At 39.6% G+C, this 20,371-nt stretch overlaps 1 protein-coding gene across 2 annotated transcripts in view; it reads right to left on the reverse strand.

The window, feature by feature from the left end:
* Positions 1-20,371, reverse strand: part of LOC118339828 (transmembrane protein 163-like) — a 29,953-nt gene that overhangs the window by 3,700 nt on the left and 5,882 nt on the right. The window contains exons 3-8 of one of the 2 annotated variants that reach the window (XR_004797332.1): positions 17,766-17,809; positions 17,569-17,660; positions 13,672-13,768; positions 6,809-6,920; positions 6,252-6,393; positions 3,727-5,226 (exon numbers count right to left, since the gene is read on the reverse strand). Coding sequence is in view for 1 of the 2 variants with exons in the window: in XM_035677597.1 (XP_035533490.1) it covers positions 5,166-5,226; positions 6,252-6,393; positions 6,809-6,920; positions 13,672-13,768; positions 17,569-17,660; positions 17,766-17,809 (548 nt within the window). In the remaining variant the exon portion in view is untranslated. Of the gene's footprint in view, positions 1-1,167; positions 5,227-6,251; positions 6,394-6,808; positions 6,921-13,671; positions 13,769-17,568; positions 17,661-17,765; positions 17,810-20,371 lie in introns of those variants that run through there. The other variant, XM_035677597.1, reaches the window with a different exon arrangement.

A 20,371-nucleotide genomic window follows, 5' to 3' on the forward strand; every position in this document is an offset into this window, starting at 1 on the left:
CAAAAGCCTAAATTATTTCCTGAAGCTCAACTCTTTAGCAAAACGTCACTTAATTAAAAGAAAATAGTGAATTTGTTGAGGACTATTTTCAGCTGTGGATTAGTACATATTGGCTTTATACCAACGTTGATTGTATTAAAGTTACAGGTCACCCTCAGCAACACTGGAGCTCACTGATGTGTCTTTAATAAAAACAATGGAGCTCTACGGCACAAAGGAATAATAGATATGATATGTTAGAATACATTCATTGTTTCCTTCATTTGTTGACAATAAGAAAACTAGAGAATATCTGCACTCTTATCCTTCTACATGTCAGAGTTCAAACTAGAAATCTAAACAAATAATGAAACTTTATTTTTCAATAAAAATCCAGAAACATTTTGACACGTCCTTAAACAAGAGACCACCGACGTTTCTGTGAGCAGCTGTTTGGACGAGCAGTCGGTCAAACCTGTTTTGTTGCAGTAAAAGCCTTATTTACTTTGTGTTAGTTAGCATGCTATTGATCACATTATCAACTGTTTGGTTTCAAGAGAAATCGGCTCCATCAGTTGTTTAAATGGTTTCCTCACCATATCTGTCTTGTTAACCTCAGCATTGAATGTCTCCATTGTAAAATGAAAACCTGCTACTTACAAACAAACTCAATCTTTTGTTTTTCAATCTCAACCTTGTTTGAAGCCGTCAGTTCGCATCTGGTGACTGTGGTCCGAGCAACGAAAGGTGAATAACGCAATGACAACATTTGTTTTTTTTGTTTTTCCACAGTCCTTGACGAGTAAGAGGGATATAACTTTATTTTTAAATAAACCTTTTTTCTGTGACAAAAGGCTCCGACTCTGGTTTAATATTTGTTTTACATCACAGCAATACAGATTCAGTATTTACACCGGCACAGAAAGTACAGTCAGCAGCTCGAGTCCCACAGTCTGTTTCAGTGAGTCAATCAGATATGGAGATACATGTGGGCCTCAATGTGTAGAGCACAGATATTAGATTTTACAGAGGAATTACTACCACAAGTCTTTATATGGATAACAGCGAAGGATCAGGATTCATATTTAAAGCTCAGCTTTATTTGTTATTAATTGAGCTAAAATGATTATTCGATAACAAAATTAATATATTTATATAATATTTAATAATTTGTAAGTGAGTGAAGAATTTTATTAACCTTATAAACAAAACTGTCTTTGTTACAACTTTAATTTTAAATACCTGATGGTTTTCTTTAATAAACTGAATATATTTGGGACAAATTTGTAGACAATTTTAACCAAACAATTACAGATAATAGGGAGATTAATCAATAAAGAAAATAACTAGCTGTCCTATATGGTAATAATTCATCTATAAAACAGATGTGCTTCCAAAAAGGGTTTTTCTGAGCTCAATGTCACATTTTAGGCACAAATATAAACTCCATAAACTGATTCTTCTCTAAGTTAAACACAGTTCTAAAATGTGACTAAGCATAAATCCACAGTAACACATTTTTGCGCCGTATAAATTCACATCACTGTGTGTACATTCAGTTACAGTCACTGCAGCAAACACAGACTTGAGGAAAACCTATGAATACATCTGACACAAGAACCATCCCCTTTTAATCTCTGACAGTCACCTGATCTTTACATTCACGCTCCACAAACACTGATCAGTAAGATTTAAGGCTCTGGAGCTAAAAAATGAGCCCAGATGGGACGGAAAGTTGGGTCAGTTTGGTTATTTTAAAAAGGTTGTTCTTCCATATTGAGGACATACTGTAGGAAAGAGCTTCCTTCTCAACGCCTGCGAGCAGTTTTGTTGCCACTGTGCTTCAGTAAACTCAGTTTTGTGCTTCTGTTCACATTCACTTCTACATTTGAGGCTCATGAGCTGCAGCTCCAACCACACTGGAGGAAAGTAAAGAGCTGAGCTGATGGAAGAGACCTAAATCAAATATATATTGTTAACAATAAGGTTGTCATAAATTATAACTATTACTCCACAGGTCAATGGACTTAATTCACCAGAATGATTAGATATTGGCCTCAAAAGCAAACAGCAGCTGCAGATAAGAGGACACATATTGACTCTGCACAATCAACAAGATAAATATTGACTTGTCTGTTCTCCAAAACTGTCACTGCAGTATTTGTGATGTGGCCAATTTCACCAACGTGATCAGTGGTTACACAGATCGAGCATCACATACAGAAAAGGTGACAAAGAGGGAGCAATATTTTACCACTTTAACACTGCAGAGTTTGAAATGTACGTGATGATCCTCAGTTCAACAGATTCAAGTGTAATAGTCAGTTTGGCCTCACTCTGCTTTCAGTACACAGAAAGTGGAATCCTTCACAGTACGATAATGAAATATTTCATAGTACAAAGTGTCATTTGGTTTCCTGCACGCTGTCAGCACTGAGTTCATTATAGATAAGCTCCAGTCAGGGTCCTTCATCAGGCAGCAGCACAAGAGGAAACGCACCAAATGCTTCTCGTTGTGCTCGAAGGTTACAAAGCCCAAGACAAAAACACTCAGACACAGAGGCTGAGCTCTCCATTAACTAGTCTCAGTCATTGCTGGTGGGTGCTTGTGCACCGATTACACTGGAACCAAAAGACAACCAATCAGAAACCAGGATAATGCTGCTAATACAGAGTGTCAACTAACTTCTGTCGCACTAAAATGAGCTCAACCAGCCTACAGAAGGAATTCATGGCTCTTAATGTGGACAAACTCACAATCACATGACCAGAGGACTCATTTCTAAAGATTGGAGGTAAAGGATATGCGTAAAGCTCAGCCATGGGAAACAACGAGGCCAGAAGACAAACATAACAAAATCACCACTACACATGCCTCTAACTGTGGATATATTTATTATTATCACCACTACAAGTATCGATTCATCAGCAGTACTGAAACCAAACTGGGGCAGAGCTGTGCGCAATGGAGACGCGCCAAACTCCCTTTAAGAAATGCGTCAAATTAACAATTCCTTAGGTATCTGTAAAAACACACAACTCTAATAACGCAAGATAAAGAGGGTGATATTTCGACAGCCTTATTGTCAATTCGGCATCAATATAATCCATAAAGATAAACTGTATTTCAGTACAGACTAGATTCAGTTCGCTACCAGCCTCCGTTGGTTAGTTGTGTTATTTTAGTGGGAGAAGACTGAGGGAATCAGAGGCGGACAGCTTATAAAAATACGATTTATCAATAAAATAAAAGCTTTTTTGTTGCTCGATATTCGCCGAATTAAACACAGACTCATAACAATGTTAATTCACTGTGAACTCGTGTGTGTGAGACGGTTTTTAAGGAGTTTTTTTCGGTCGTTACCAAAGTAACTTCACGGTTTGCTGGTTACATTCCTGAGCTATTCATTATCGACCATGTACGGGTGACAGGTGTGCGCCGCACGGGTTCACACACCTGAATGTTCCTACAAATAAGGCCGCAGGATTTAAACTAAAGCCCGAACCAACAGGGGCCCAAAGCTGCTGCTAGTCTCCAAACCAATGAACACAATATTGAGTAAATTATCTCTGAAAGCACTGAAACCCTCTGAGACACTCCCCAAACATTTGCACTCACAGCTGCGACCAGCGTTAAAGCCTCAGTTAAACACACACACGCACACACACACACACACCGAATTAAACAAAGCAACAAAACTGAGACCGAACAGGGCAAAAATAATAACATATTAAAATCTAGCTCACCTATTGAGAGTCCATGCAGGAGTGTGTGTGTGTGTGTGTGTGTGTGTGCAGACACTGCGGGAGGCCGCAGGTGAAACTCATCAACTAATCAGCCTCCACTAGCTGGAACAACCCACAATACACAGCGGCTTCACCCGTTTCCTTTCCATTGATCCTGACATATACATGTTTTTATTGATGGGTGAACTTTCTGTTTTTATTGGTTGCTGCAGCTTTTGGCTCCACTGTAAACATGTTTAATGTTGCACCTTAAAGGTTTTTATCTCTACTGACCCTCAGTGCTGACAGTTTTTATTTATTTTATTTATGTATTAAAGCTTTCTTTGACCTGTAAATGTTTGTTCACAGACTTCCAGCTGTATTAGATTCACATTCAAATATGTTCACAAGTGTATCAGGTACCTCTTCTGGTCAGTAGATGGCGCAAGTATAATGATATTAACTGCAAAACCCAAATCAAAAAGGTGGCAACCTGAAGTAAACGGAGCTAGTTTGAACCATTTTCCTTGTGTGTGACGTTCAGTGAAGTGGAGGGTGAGTCAGGTCAGGGCTCTGGGTTTGAGACTGAATGCCAATGATGATGATTTTTTATCCTCCAGGACTGTAAGCTGGCATTAGGTTGCTGAAACAGTGCCCACTCCAGGCTTCCCTGCTCTCACCAACAGTCCAGATAAATATTGTAAACAGCAAATCACATTACTGAGCCCCTCTCTCTCTCTCTGTGTGTGTGTGTGTGTGTGTGTGTATACCTGCTCCCTATGCCAAAAGGGCCTTGTACTGATATATCCTCTCTAGTCATAAAAAAGGTAAAACACCATTAATACTCCACTGCTACATCAGCTACATCAATCAGTTTGCACTGCGACATTTTATAGCACAGCTGAGCAAAGGCCTCTAGGAACCATGGGGAAAAATAAACTGCTGTGTTTTGTATTGTACATCAACTCGCTGTACAAAAAAAATAAAATCTGTTGCTTTTACAGAGTTATGGACTCTCGGGGGTCCATATGTCTCCTGCACGCTGCGGTCCGAGCTCCTCTCTCCGTCCTGTCGGTTATTTCTGTCTCAGTTAGTTTAACTCCCCTCCACAGTTCCCTCAATCTCTTTAACCCTTTAGTTTAAATACGGAGGTAATGAAAGAAACAGACTGCCCACTCACTGTTAATGACAGATAATGATATATTTACACCAAATTGTTTAAAACACTTAAAAGGTTCCAAGAATTGTATCCGCCCACACTGTGGATCCTCAGTTCAGATCTTTGAATGGGAGGACTGTACAGACACCAGAGCCCCCTGCTGGCACCTTGAGGACTCAGTGTGATTGTCTAGGGAGACAGTAGGGACTGAAACCAACGTCCCTCTTCTGTCAGTCAGCCCCCCTTCCATCCCTCCCAAAAACCCTCCTCTTCTCCTTCTTTTCTTTTCCTCTGTGGTCCGTCACTCAAAGCGCTCGTAGTTCCTGGTTTGACGGACCCGTGGGACCATGTCCAGCAGCAGCCTGCGGTAGAGGAAGAAGAGTTTTTTTTTAGAAAGAGTTGATGCAACACAGTGGGGGGAAATAAACCATATGTGTATGTGTTTATTGAGACGCTGCAGACAGGCTTGAATTCATTTTAGATTTGGGGGGTTTTTCAAAGCAGAAAATCTCCCTGCATCAGCACTGATGATAAAAACTCTTCAGAGAGCTCAGGAGAAAGATGGATTCAAAAAACCCATCTGTTGTTTGAAGAGTATTGTTTCTACAGAACGGGCAGAAGTTCTGTTCATTGCCTGCATTCAGGATTGATTTTAATTGGTAAAATGATAACGGCTGTTTATGGAAGTCTGGAGGTCAGTAATAGCTTGATTTAGACGGCGTAATCTCAACAAAGGAACCTCTGCTGGCTGGATGTTCCTTCCTATATTGTTATTTACAATTAAAAACAGAAGAGCTGCTAATATAGAGACACTTCTGAACCAACCTAGTTCCTCCTTATTGAAACCAAACTGCTTTAATAATAACTCTTGGTCAACAGAAGTCAACAGATACAGCTTTAAAATTGATTTATCAATGATTGATGATGATTGGATTAAAGATGAAGCAGAATAATTGGCCTGTATCCTCACATAAAACCACCAGATTGAACATTTGTCAGTTTATAAATGATTCAAATACTTTTGCCAGAATAGATAACTCCACTGTTCTACTGTTACTGTTAGTAGATCGCTTTAAATCAGAGGTTCTTAACCTTTTTGGTGTCAGGGACCCCCAAATTAATACACATCAGGCAGTAAACCTGTATTGGGATCAGGGATCTCTCATTGGGCTAATGAAATAATAGCAAATATTCCCAATTTTTCTCAGGACCCCCTGGAAAACCCTCAAGGTCAAACATCTGAGGGACGTATCATGCTTTTATCATCTTGTTTATGGTCATACATTCACATTAACTACCAGAAAACTGTACATATTTCTGTCTGTTAACCAAATAAGTACTCATCATCTTTAAACAACCCCTCTAATAACCTCCAGTAATCACTTACTTGACTCCATAGGCGAGGATGATAAGACCTATGAGGACGCCTATTGTCCCATCCAGGTACCACACATTGGGTTCGTGCTTGAACACTTCAGCACTGATGAGGATGGAGAACCCCATGACTCCCCCCACCAGTGAGTTAAATCCTGGAAAGAGAAAAGAAACCACAAGGTGAGCTGACGGAGGATTTGTAGGCTCAGTGTTGGAATTCAGCCCTCTTTGTGTTTAAGCTTCCCTCGGACGCCTGCTAAGAGTCCAGTGGACATGTGATATTGACTGCTGTGGCCTCCTACAGAGTGTCTAGTGACAGTGGCAGGTTCTTGAAATGCCTCTTATACCTGTCATATGGTGAAAGGTTATCTCATTAAACCAAAATGCAACCGTGTGAGTGTTAGAGACAGTGATGTTACTAGAAACATTTGGTAAATGGACAAGGTGAGACAGTTAATTAAAGAATTGTACAAATATTCTTTACAAATTGCTCGAAAACATAATGGTCTTAATCTAGACGTACAATGACCGGAGAGTCTGCGGCGTTCGAGCGCGTATGTGCACACCTACCATCAGTGATGAGGGCTCGGCTCGTGAGCACTTTGCCGAGCATAAACTTGACCACAGACAGGATGATGCACAGCAAGCCACTGACGATGGACACGCTGAACAGGAATCCATCCTGAGAGAGACAGACAGAAGCAGAGAGAGAGACAGTAGGTGTCATGGTTTAATGCTGGGTCCTCCCTCAAAGTGCACCACTGGTTGATTGAGCTACAGAGTTTGTTCGTTGTCAGTTATTATGATAATGGCAGCAATTAAAAAAGTAAAACTATACTACAACTGGATTTAAACTTTCTTTCCAGTCACCACAATCCAAACGAGACAAGAGGGGAGGATAAAAATGTTGATGGCTACATGTAGATCTTCTTCAATTATTACTATGCACAGCAGTAGGTTTTACAAGCAGTTGCAAGTGCTTTTAGGACTTTTTTACCCTAGTTTTTGTCTTTCAGGCTAAATATGGGCATTGAAAGATCTCCTATTATTGCTGACAAGACCAGTGACTTCTTAAGGCAGCTGCAGCCACAGTGCAACCACAGCTCATTCAGAAATGGCCGCGGTCGAGCCACTTGTATATCACATCACCTCTCCTCTTGACCATTCACTCCACTTACACTCCCCATAGCTCTTGTTTTATTGCTAATTTACTTTCTTGTTGCAGCTATTGTGACTCTCACTGGAAAGCCTAAAATGTAAAGGCACAAAGGACATATGGGGGAGAGCGAGGGATGGGTGAGAGAAGAGAAAGCGAGCTGCAGAGCACTCAGTGCCTCTGCGGCAGCATTAATATTGCACTATGGCCTTGGAGCCATGAAAAGCTACTTTGGCGAGCTCACAGACATCAAAGAGGAGATGGAGAGAAAACCTCAGCATGCTGCATAAAACCTTAGTCAGTGTTGTGACTCAGCTGTGAAAACAAAATCTCAATAGCATATTATCCTCAAAATACTGAACACATTCTTCAGAAAGGACACATCTTTAGTTTGAGGAAATACAAATGTTCACATATATTTTTCAAATGGGAGGTATTAATAATTTGCTATGGTTTTAACTTCTTTACTTTTATGGGATGAGTTGGAGGCTGTTGGGGAAAATTAATCTACAAGATAAATTATACTTAAGTCGGGATGTAGATATTAATGGTACCTTATTAGATCCAACAGTGGTCACATGTGGTTCCACAGGGATCAATCCTAGGCCCCTTTCCCCCCCCTCATATATGTAAACTATATGAAATCTTATGTGTTTTACTTGTTTAAATCATCTGGTAACAAACAAGAGGTCTAGTCCAGAAGTCTAATTCCTGTTTGAAATGTTTAAGTAAATGAAAACGTTTATTAATATTAGTTGCAAGATGATATTATATATGGCTTTAAAACAATCAAGAACTGATTATGGATGTAATTTCTATTACCGAGGTCTTTCAAAGCATCAACAGAACATCTTACAGATTGATAAAAAATAAGACATGTTACATTTTTGATTATAGTGAAAAAGTGCATTTAATTATAGGATATTATAAACCATTAAAATAAGTAAACATTGCTAATAAGGTTTGGTATTTAGCACCAGGTCATGTGCACAAATGACTATGACTGTCATCTGTAAATGACTATTTACAGATGTTTGAGCACAGCATAGGTACAACAATACTAGTCTGAATTCAGTATAAATTAAATTAATTTTGGTGTATGGGGGCCAACATTTGGGAAAGCTTACCAGATAATGTGAAACACTGGAAATCTATTTCTATTTTATTATACTTATATTATAAGCTGAAATTAAAAGAGGAAAGATGAGTGGATGTACTTGATATTTTGGCAGAAGTGTACTTTTTGTATAATGAAAAATAACTACAAATGTAGCTGAGGTACAGTAGCTACAACAGCTCCTTCACAGTAAAAGCCTTCAAGTGATTTAGGGGTATTAATCACTTTGCTGTGAAGTTGCTGCAGGAGGTGTACTTTGTTCTAGCAGTGTTTAAAATTACACGCCACAGCGATGGACATCATGCTCCATGGTATCTGGATATTCCAGTCCTCAAAATTCAATACTCAAATTTACTGGTGTGTCTTTAATCTGACACAAACCGTCTTGGGAGCTTTACTGAGAATATAACAGGGACCTCTGAAAGTTCTGACTCCAAGGGGTAAGCTGAAATCGGAGAGACGAGTCGGCAATGGGGACAATCCCACCAGATGTGACCTTCTAATCGAACATTCAGAGTGGGCTTGGGCTGGCATTTTGGCGCGTATGGGAGCGGGGACACACACACACGACACAGCACACACCACACAGCACACACACACACAGCACAGCGGCACACACGGAGAGGTAGCGAGCTTGGTTGGACAAAAAAGTTACTCTGCCCGAGAATGAGATGAAGAACATATGGCTTGGACGATTTACGTGCTGAGCATACAGAATATGCAAAAATGGCATCTTCTGTCTTTCGGAGGGTGGAAAAGTCAGGAAGGGCTAGACAAGTGGTAAGAACTTGAAGAAAGTATTTTTCAGCGAGTTTCGTTCATGGGTCAAAAATAAGATGTACAGTGTTGTGTATGTTGTCTGGATGCTTAGGTGTGGTGCTGCAGCAGCTCCGCAGTGCACATCAACGACTAATGGGACGATGTTAGAAAAAACGCTGAATTGTGACACACATGCTTTTTCTTCTGTGACGAAAGACCAAATGCTTACGAGAGGAAATACGCTTAGCATATCTAGCACCTCTAAAGCTTAGTTCCAGCACATAACTCGTCACGAAAGTTGTCGGTTTAACATTTCGTTTTTTGTGAGGATTAAACAAACGAGACGCAGCCTGATAGTTAGTAAAGCAAAGATTAAACTTGATGTGAGGAAATAATCTTACTGCACTGATTTTATTTCACTTGTTTTGGTAAAATAAGACTTGTGATTTCTATTTTAAAAGTTTTCTGGTGGCTTTTGGTGGATTTCATAAGCCCCGAGTTTGTAAAAGGTCACTGCAGCCCTTCAAATGAATTAAATCTGTTGGGATTTCACAAACCAGCGTTGAAATGCCCGAATGAAGACTACAGCTTCGTTTTGGATGCTAACTGACATTAATTGGGCTCAGGGGACTAGCAGAGCAGGAACAGTCAGGTGTCAAAAACCAAACATCCTCCTCCATGTTGCTTCCTCCTCTCCTACCCCTCTCTCTCTCTCTCTCTGTGTGTGCCTCCTCTCCCCTCTCTTTCTCACCACTGCATACCTAAGCAGCTGCTTACCTTATTAATATTTCATAGCGCGGAGGAAGAGAGAGGCGGGGTGGTGAAAATGAACCTGATTTTCAATATCTGCATACTGAGGAGGGCTGTGAGGAATACACAAGCTGTATATATATATATAAATCCAGTCCAACTGTGATGCACCAGAAACCAGTGTGGTAGAACCAGAGTGTGTGACAGAAGAGGAGCAGGTCGACTCAGAAAAAAAATCTGTCTGCCTCACCGCTCCCACAGTCTGCCTTTGTTTATGCTTTGGTGCTCGCTGTCTATCAGGCCTGTCTCTCTCTCGCTGCAGCTACAGATGAAAAGATGGAAAACACAGTTGGTCCAATAAATCAATAGAGGATTTGGAAACTAATTGAATTTTGAGCCCAAGTGAGTTGCAAAGGCTATGTGACACTCTTTATCTTTCTCGTAGTATATTTTGTTCTGCAGCGGATTCCAAGAATATTAAAAATATGATTGAAGTGTCTCCAGCTATGTTGATGAATTTAGGTTTCTATCCCCTATATGTCAATCCCTAAATCTAACTTTAGCACTGTGTACAGTAACCGAGTCTTTGTGTTCTGTCTTTCTATATTTCCTAATAGAAAAACTAACTTCTTAATAACAATATCAGAACTAGGGTTAGGGTTATTAATTATTAGTTATTAATTTACTATATTACAAGACAGTTGACAGTAGACAAACTTAAATAAATAAACTGTCATCCTATAAAGCAGTCAGGGTTTTGGTCTTTCAAACACACCACTAATAAAACATACAACATCACCTACCCCAGTTCCCTATACTGGGATAGTCTATACTTCACTTACATTTAATTTCTAATCTATATTATAGAGTTATTATAATCCTCGTTGTCATTATCACCATTAATGATAATAATAATACAAAATAAATGTAATTTCACTCTTAAAACTGTCTAGTAAATATTTTAGCAACGTGTAAACGGGTTCAATCTTCCAACAATAACAGTTATAGGTCAGCAAACAATAAACTCAACTCAACTTACAATCTGTGTAAATGTAGTTAGGACTTATACATATTTATATATACGTGTATGTAGAAATGTGTATTCATTGCAATATTCATGCTGTTTAGAATTAATAGGAAATATATAATTATGTGAACATCATTAGCATAACATTTTGTAATTGTATATTGTGTTATTGTAACAGGAATCATGTCAGATACCTTTTTTCCTCACTCAGTGGATCAGTCAGTTAGCTTAGTTGGTTAAATATTTGGTAAAAAACTAGAGATTAGTTTAATCTCAATTTCAGTATTTTCATTCAATCTTAAGTAAAACTGTTTTTTTTCCCCCCTTTTATTTTTCTAACTGTATATGTGCTAACATTTACTCTTTCTATGGGCTGTACTCTGAAATAGTCACATTTTAAGATCCTGTTCTCTGATTTTTATCTTGAAACAGTTGTTAGCAATTAGATGATTTACACAACCTATAAAAACAGTCCAGGAGTTGTACAATAAATACACTCAATCTATGAAGCATATAATCATCGGAGGCTAAAACAGACTATTATTTATCCAAACTCCACCGATGTGAGTTAAATCACAGAGCTCAGAGGAAGGAGGCAGTGACGAGAACAGGAATAATCTCTCTGCAGTAATTCAGTTTCCATATTTACTCATCATCATCATCATCATCACTATTACGCTCACATCCTCAACAGCGTTTCTAAGGAGATGACTATTGCTCGGCAACAGGGTGATGAAGTTATTCCAGGAAGTGTGAAAGCTCCTGAGTCTTCACACCTGAGATTTGTGACATTCTGCAGCAGCAACAACAGCGCTGTTACACCTCTGTCACATACACACACATTGTTAATGGAAATAAAACAAAACCTAATCTGATGTTCAGTCTGAAAGTCACGTTTTGGTGAAATCTAAAGCTGCTGCACAATCATTTTGTTTGCTTTTGGTCCAATTTGTCTTTAAACATCAATATACCTCCAAGCTTGATTGTTTGTTTGGCACATTTAACAATATATGAAAGTATTTTGCTTGTTTCGAGTAAAAATAAATTACACTTTTAGGTCAAGTTTTGACAAATGTAGATGCACATTTACAGTGTGATACTTGATGTCTAACATTTTTCCTTATGGTCGAGTCTAACCCTCATGTACAAACACACACTGCAACAAAATCCACCATCACAAGACATGAAAATCACTTACATGAACACACAACTCACTGCCAGAGTTACAGAAAGTATGTTTAGTTGCTTTACATGAGAGATTTCTGTATTTGGGGCTCAATTTGCAAAAAATGTGACTTCACGTATCTCTGTGCACCAATCAGGGTTTAGCAACATTTGTGGGGGTTTTTTTTGGTCACCGTCAGTCAAATCTGATCAAATCACACCCACATAGTCCTGATGAAGCAGATTGGTTTTTGAGTGTTGAAATCTCAATAAACCTAAAGATCATCAGAAGTGGGAGATAATTTACTGCTTTAAGGCCTTTTTAAAATTTAAAATATTGATTAATGCTTATATAAGTCAAAACAATGTGACAAATGTTGCAGATTGGACAAGAGTAAAGACAAAACTTCACAATTTGTGCTGAATCTGCACAACCTACATGACCCTCACACCATCCAACTAAAGATTCTGAGTCAAAACTACGTTTGCAGCCTCCAAATCAAATTAAAATCAGATCATCTAGACTTGATTTGTGATTTCTTTAGCCAAAACCGTCCATCTGTTCATTAACGACAGTGAGCTGCCTGTTTAAGACTGGAAACTCTCCTCTTTATGGTTTGTCCAACCCCCTCCCCCCCAGTGACCAGCACCATGTGACGACCGAAGCTGAATATATGCCGTCTTATCAGACGCTCTGCCGGTTCAAATGGCAAAATGGGGACACAATCAGCCACGTTACATCTGCAGCTTCATGCAAATCACGTAAATAACTGCCTGCATCTTGTTTGTCTTGGACGCCGAGGAGTACACGCAGATTTTTTGATTTTGAGAAGATATTATTAGATAGAGGCACAAAGTCCACAGGGCTTTTTTTTTTTTGGATTTTAAGTGAAATCCTGGACTCTGGCAGACTGGTGGTATTACAGCGGGGAGAGCAGACAAGTCCTGGCTGGACAAAGTGGTCGTCACTATGTGGCCAAGCTTTAAAAATAACTACAAATTGCACCGAAAAATCTGATTAGAAACCAAAGTTTTGGCTTAAATTCCGCATCCTGACTTCAGTGAGAGGGCCACGGCCATTAAATGACCCTGTTTGACTGAAAGCTGACAGTAATACAGCTGTCCTAGTGTATTACTGAATGTTAATGTGTTTAGGGTTGGTTTTTTTTTTCCGTGTTAAATGGATAACATAATCTGTCCCATATGGTGGATGTTTTAATCCAAAGCTCTCCTCCATCTCTAGTTTGAATCTGACCCCGCACTACGGTCAGAGTCATTTCTACACACCGATATATACTGTAGGGGTAAAATACATGGTCCTACACTCTAATCGAGTTTTATGTAGCTTTATCTGGTGTTTTGTTGTGTAAAAAGTGCAAATTAACTTTGAAATTCAAAAATGTTCATGCTGCTTTTAGAGATCTGTTTAAATCTGTGTTTTGTGTCTGATAAATTCTTACCACTTCAGGTAGCAGCTTGGTGGCCAGGTCGTGGATGGCCTTACCCAGAATGCACAAGGAGGACAGGATGAAAATCACTCCCAAGATAACACAGGCTCTGCGGAGGAAAAGACAGGTCACTAACAACACATATTACAGTTCCAACTAGGATTGTGTGAACCAATTGACAGCCCTGATACTCCCCAGCTGTTAATACAAATGCTCTTTTGGCACCATTAAGTGGCAGCAGAGAGGAAATTATCTATCTCAAAATCTACCTCAGGTTTCTTCTCCAGCGGACATTTTGCCCTCGATTCTGATACAACAGTCAACACCGATGATGAAAACCAGATCAATAATGAAAGTGTGGAAAGTGGTAAAGCCAGGATTTTAGAAATACTGAGCTCATGATTAATCAGAGTTATCTCAGCTTAAAACATTTAGGAAAAAGCCTGTTACAGACTGCAGGTGTGGGTTTAGGTGGGTATTTAGGAGGTGGGCAGGGCGTCTGATTACAGATGTATATGGGTGGCATTAAAGGGCAATATATTGGTATATGTAGTATTCAGTGTTTTTGGGCGCTTGATCCATATTAAGAGCTAAAAATCAGGATATCTCGGAGTTAGACCATTCTTATTGGAAGTATAATATTAAACTGCCAGAGTGCTTCATTAAAAAAACAACATGTGTAAAGATATAACGTAAACGCTTCCTGAAGGGATTAAAATTTCCAAATTTTGAGAAATATTACCAAGAAGATGACCTTCTTCTTCTTCTTTTCTCACAAATTTTGGATCAAAAACTGATAAAAACACATTTTCTTGTGACCCTAAAAATAATCCTGAATGACAGATAATTGTGCTACACTGATGTACAGAGTGAAGACTTATTGGGAAGCAGCAGATGTCCTTTTAAAACCTTTATCCAATTAACAAAGTCTAGAGGGAGACAAAAACACAATTGAGCATATGCCCCGGTCATGCATGGCTACCAGTGCGTGCTCAATTCTGAAGGCTGCTCTCGAGCAACTCGGTGTCCTGGGTTTTGACCGGATGAGGTAACCAAGGAAACACCCAGCATCCCTTTTGGAAGTCAACAGCAGGATACACACACAGACACACACAGACACACACACACACACAAACGTACACACACACCCACCATGGGAGCTCTCTATCCCCTCTAACAGGCCCCCTGATGTTTCCAGCACACAGTGGATGTAAAAATGACACCATATCTGCACTGATGTTGCCTCTATACCAAACAACAAACAACAACAAAAAGACCAGCAAAAATACAGTTTTCAATTCATCCATCACATCACAGATGTGATGAGATTTTTAATATTAACATCAGCATCTCATTCAAACCTTTTCCACAGTCGTGTGAATAAAGGGGGTTTTGTTTTCGAACAAGGCTACACATTTCACTGGGAACAAAAACTAATTTGTCTTGTTTTGACATCTCAAGCTTGTTACCGTGGCAACCGGTCTGTACCTGGGCATCACTATTCAGCCACATCTCCTCTATCAAATGCAGACAGATAAAATAATTAAGAAGAATAACGTAAATTCACTGGTTGTGTGTCAGTAGTTTCTTGTCAGTCTGTGACAAAACTACTATACGTAAACAGTGGGCACATACAGTACACGTCTGTGTCTATGTTTGTGTGTGTGTGTAGGTGTTTAATTTTTTAGCTTTTCTCTGTGTTTTAACTGCATGAATATATCTGTGTGCATACAGTTGTGTGGGTCCGTGTGTGTGTGTGTGTGATCGATCCAGGAGGAAGCCTCTTGGTGAAGCCAATTACTGGCTGAGTGGCTCCCTGAACTTTGTCCGAATTCTCCAATTAGCCGCTGAAGTGACATAATGAAGGCTGCAGTCAAAAAGTGACATGTTTTAATGCGAAGATTTAACACTCTCATATATCTATCAAGAATATAGCTGATCAACAGACAGCCATTTATTGATGTGCCCTGCTGAGGAGAGCATTTGACAGGAAATCAAAGCGAGCTCTTCAGATTCTGCCTGGTTCTTAAACTCAGTTGCTCAGCTGCAGTGAGTTTGTCCCTTTAGAAACGTATCAAGGGAGATACAGTCGCTCTCTCTAAAGCACATTCAGACACAGACACATTCAACACTTAAACATACTGACTAATCTATGTCATAGGTGATTTTCATCATCCTTTAAGTGGAAAATGAGAGCTGTTTGCTTTACTAAGACAGTTTGTTATACGAATAGACAAACAAAATTTTTGTGTTATATATTATTTTAAGTGCTGTGTATTTTGTGGTATGTTATGTTTATTTTTATCGGCTATATGATTTTGTTGTGCTTGGATGTTATGGATGAGGAAAATAAAAAGAATATTTAGATTGTAAGATTGAGATATAAGTTTTTTAGAATATATGTATATGGGTATTGAAGACATTGGTAATTGAAAAACCAAGGACGAGAAGCTTGGGAGAGAACTAACGCGCATTGTAATTATAAACGTAAATTACATGTGAGAAAACCAACTATGTTTTAAGGATTAAACATTCTATTTCTGAATTCATAGGAAATGACATACAGCCTCTCTTGAGGTTTCAACACTGCTGGTTTACTGCGACTGCCTGTACTTGGTCTGGTTTGAGACTTGAGCGTAATTCTACGGACACTAAACGCACCGTTGTGACGTTTCATGATCTGTCTTACTATTTTACTACACTATGTATTGTACCTTTATTTATTTTGTAATATAGTGGGCTCAAACTCCCAAAACATTGACGATCAAGATTGAATGTTTTTATTTTCTTCAGAGAAACGTTGCGCGGTAACGCTATTGTCTGCAAACATGTCGAGATATTAGAGTCGAGATGATCTGTTTTTGCCTCAACTCTCCAGAGGACGTGATCTCCGTCCTTTCACTCTCTACAGCAAGATTAGCAGTCGGCTCCTGCTGCCGTGTGGTGTGTGTGTGTGTGGGGGGGGTACAGACAGATTCACTATGAATCTACCAGATGCTCAGACAATAAGGACTTTCTTTCATCTGATTCATTCAGGAACAGATGCTTTTGTTTTGGTTGACTTTCATTTGCAGTGTATCCTCTCATTAATGATAAGACTTGTCTGAACAGAACAGGAATAAAGTGACAGACAGCCACATTACACTGTTCTTTTTTCCCCTCTCGCTCAGTCACCTGCTTGCTGCCAGCACCGTGCCCATTCAACAGGCTCTGAAAAGCCCACCTGATCTCCACACACACACCCCATTCTCAGCCAGGTACAGATAAGACGTGAGGCGCTCGTCTGTGATCGGTCCCAGCGGGCCGAGGCTGACAGAGCTGAAGAGACACACTGTTTCACACACTCCTCTACAGGACAAAGCAGACCACACACACACTCACACACTCACACATTAGACGCTGTGGACAATTTAAATGGATTCCGTCACCTTTCCGGATTTGTTTGCTCCTCATAGATGGAATTGAACCATGTGGACAAGCTGAAACTCAAAAAACTGCAAAATAACAATATACCAAAATAAAGCTATCAAAACAACACTTTCTTCCTGAACACTGATTTAAAAAAAACAACAAAACCTATCAACAGAACACCAGGAAATTAAATATTATAATATCCTTCTTGTGGCAACACTTATTAAAACTCTCAAAACTACAATTTCTTTGATAATTTGTCCTCAATTGTACATCAAATGTGGTCAGTTTAATTTGGATGGCTACTCACTTATTGTAAGACAGTATATTTGTGTGATCCATCACATCATTAGCAAATCATTTTAGTAGTTTTGATGGCTCAAATTTATAGAATTTAGGACTTTTTCAGTAAATGTAATCCCAAAACTGAAAGTGAGTAAAAGAGAAAGTCTTGATTTTAAACCAGGTCTGATCTGGCTGACAGGTGTTTGTACTTACATGTACTCGCGGTGTGCTGAGTGCACAGCTGCAGCGTTGCTGTACCGCCACAGTACAATGACGGAGGACAACACATCCAGCGTGGCATCAAACTGCGGAGAGAAAACAAAAAGCACAGGTTTTACATTCTCTTAACTACAGCATGCAGTGTTGGCCATCACAGCTTTAGTGAAGTGGAGGCTTAACGGTCGACTTACGGCAAATCCAAAAGCTGAAGCACTGTGGCGCATGATGGAAACAGCTGGAAAGAAAACAGAGAAAGAGAGACTGAACAACATGTAACACTGGAGCATTTGTGCTCATTGATATTTACTCAAAACATATTCACAGTTGGAGAAAAATCAATACATCTTTCCATTCATCTTTGATCACCACTTCTTTTTATAAATACTCACGGACATGGATTATTCTGCATATCATGTTACATAAATGTCAAAGTTTCCTGCTGTAATGCTTCTCATGAAGCTCTCAAGAGATGTGTTATATCCCTGCTTGCAGACATTAAAACACCACGATAAAAGTCTTTTTTCCAGAATACTGACAGCAGGATAAAGATTTCTTGCCGCTGTCTGTGTACATGAACAAATAAAGGGTGCCAAATAAAACACTTCAATCAGGAGAATCCCTCATTGGCTGGGTCCTCTCCTGTTTACCTGCACTGATGGATGATTATCATGTCCAGAGGTGCATTCTTGTGAGGAATTGCATTTGCAGTTTGTATTAGTTTGTATTAGTTTGTTCAGCAAACCTGCCACACAGGATAAGCTGCATTTTGTTGACTGAAGTAATTCATTTATCAGCATATAATGTGCCAAAACCAGACCCAGATGATAGTGAGCTGTAGATGTGTTGACAACAAACACCGAGCCAGAACCGCTGTGTGTAATCATCCGCCTGCAGTGAGGAGAGAGGTGAGGAGAGACGAAGGAGAGAAAGATGCAGATAGATAGAGGGGAGGAATCCTGTCCTCTCCTCCCAGGTTTATTTTTAGCTAAACTCACTGGGGGCCAGTAACTCGCCTCAACCCTGCATACAGAAACACAGCACTGTGTGCTATCTCATTCTCTGTGCTTCTCCTTTCTTTCTGCTGCAAGATGATCAAAATCATGATTTCTTCCTTCTACTATCACCCCCCGCGCCCCCTTTTCCCCTTTTCCTATCCTGCCTCACTCTTTCAAGCTCCCCTATTCTTAATCTTCTCTTCTCCTCCTCTTATTGTTTCATCGACATTCAGTAGCTCTCTCTGGGCTGAAGGTGCAATCATCCATTTCCCCAGACCAAAATGAAAACAGGAATGAATGCTGCCTCCATATGCTTTTGCAAACACTTAAGCACACACATGGACAACCCTGGAATACAAATGAGTAGGTGGGATTTTTTATGATACCAGAGATCTGCAGAGAAGCAGCATGGAAGCAGCCTCAAAACAATCCACATCAACAGCTTTTGGTCATTTTAGCAAAAAGTAATATCCAAGCAGCTTCTCTTCTTCTTTCCAGCCTCGACACACAAAGTAACTCTCTGATGTTTGATTTCAAAAATGAGACGAAACCACAAAACCTGTTTTGCTGTTGGATCTATTTCATAGGGCGGATTATTTGTCACAGGACTTTGAATCCATTATAATATACAAGTCTAAAAGGCGAAAGTTAGTACAGTCTGCTAACTCATGCACGTCGTCATCCCTACGAGCTTTAGTATGCAGCTCAACTCAACATAATATTCACTGAATTCAGATGTTGCTCACACATTACAGGCTTAAGGCTAAAATCATTTTAACAGGTTAAAGAGTCTGTTTCAGTGAGGTTAGACTGGCACAGATTTACCCTGATGATGCTGACAGCTGTGTCACACAACATTGTCCAAAGTGCTTAACAATTATGTTACATAACTCCCAAAAATGGAAAAACACACTGAAATATTAATGTTTCATTGCTCTGTCCACATTTTTCCATTTTTTTAAAAGCAGCAAAAGCCAATAATACTCTGCACAATCACACCCAACTAATACATTATGTGTAAAGCTTCGGCTCTAAATGTTAAAATGTTTTTTGGGTTGTTTGTCTGATTAACTATCATTACATAGTGTACACTGTATGCAGCATATGCTGTAAAAATAGATTAAATGATGCATAGGAAGGTTAACGTCCTCTCTAAACATCCAGGGTGGAGATGTTATTTAAACCCTGTGTGTCCCAGCTTTCAGTCTGGGAACAGATGTATGAAACAGCAAATAGGAGCTGACAGCTGTTCAAATGAAGGTAAATAAAGAAGGAGGGACTGTGTAGACATGCCTCTGCCAAAGTTGGCATAAGAAGGAAAAAGTAACAGGTGCCTTCTCTTAGTTGTGCCTTTGACACATCAACTGAGGTGAGCATGTATAAGCACATAAACACACACAGCAGAGCTTTTATATGACTTTTATATTTTTATACAACTTCACTCAAAACCTAAATTCTCCAGACAGATGAAAAAACTTCAGTCGTTTCCCATTTTTACACAGTTTTTTTACAACTCATTTGGGATGGAAACCCCACAGATCTGCCAGTAATATCATGAGCCTGTGGTCAAAACCCAGAAACGCGTGCTCCTCCCTCATCCCCTCTTTCCTTCCTTCTTCTCCTCCTACCTCCTTCATTAGGAACAGAAAGAAAAATGAAATTGTGTGTAAATGAATCTGCTGCGGCTCTGCAGTCGTAAAAGCTGAGCACAGCGATGGCTAATTGGCTCCCAAGAAAGCTGGGTGTATGTCAGCGGGGACGGAGCTCCAACATCGCATCAGGCTAACACACACACACACACA

The sequence above is a fragment of the Morone saxatilis genome, unplaced genomic scaffold, assembly GCF_004916995.1.
Source record: "Morone saxatilis isolate NCDOM2014 unplaced genomic scaffold, NCSU_SB_2.0 Contig6, whole genome shotgun sequence".
Classification (NCBI taxonomy): Eukaryota; Metazoa; Chordata; class Actinopteri; family Moronidae; genus Morone; species Morone saxatilis.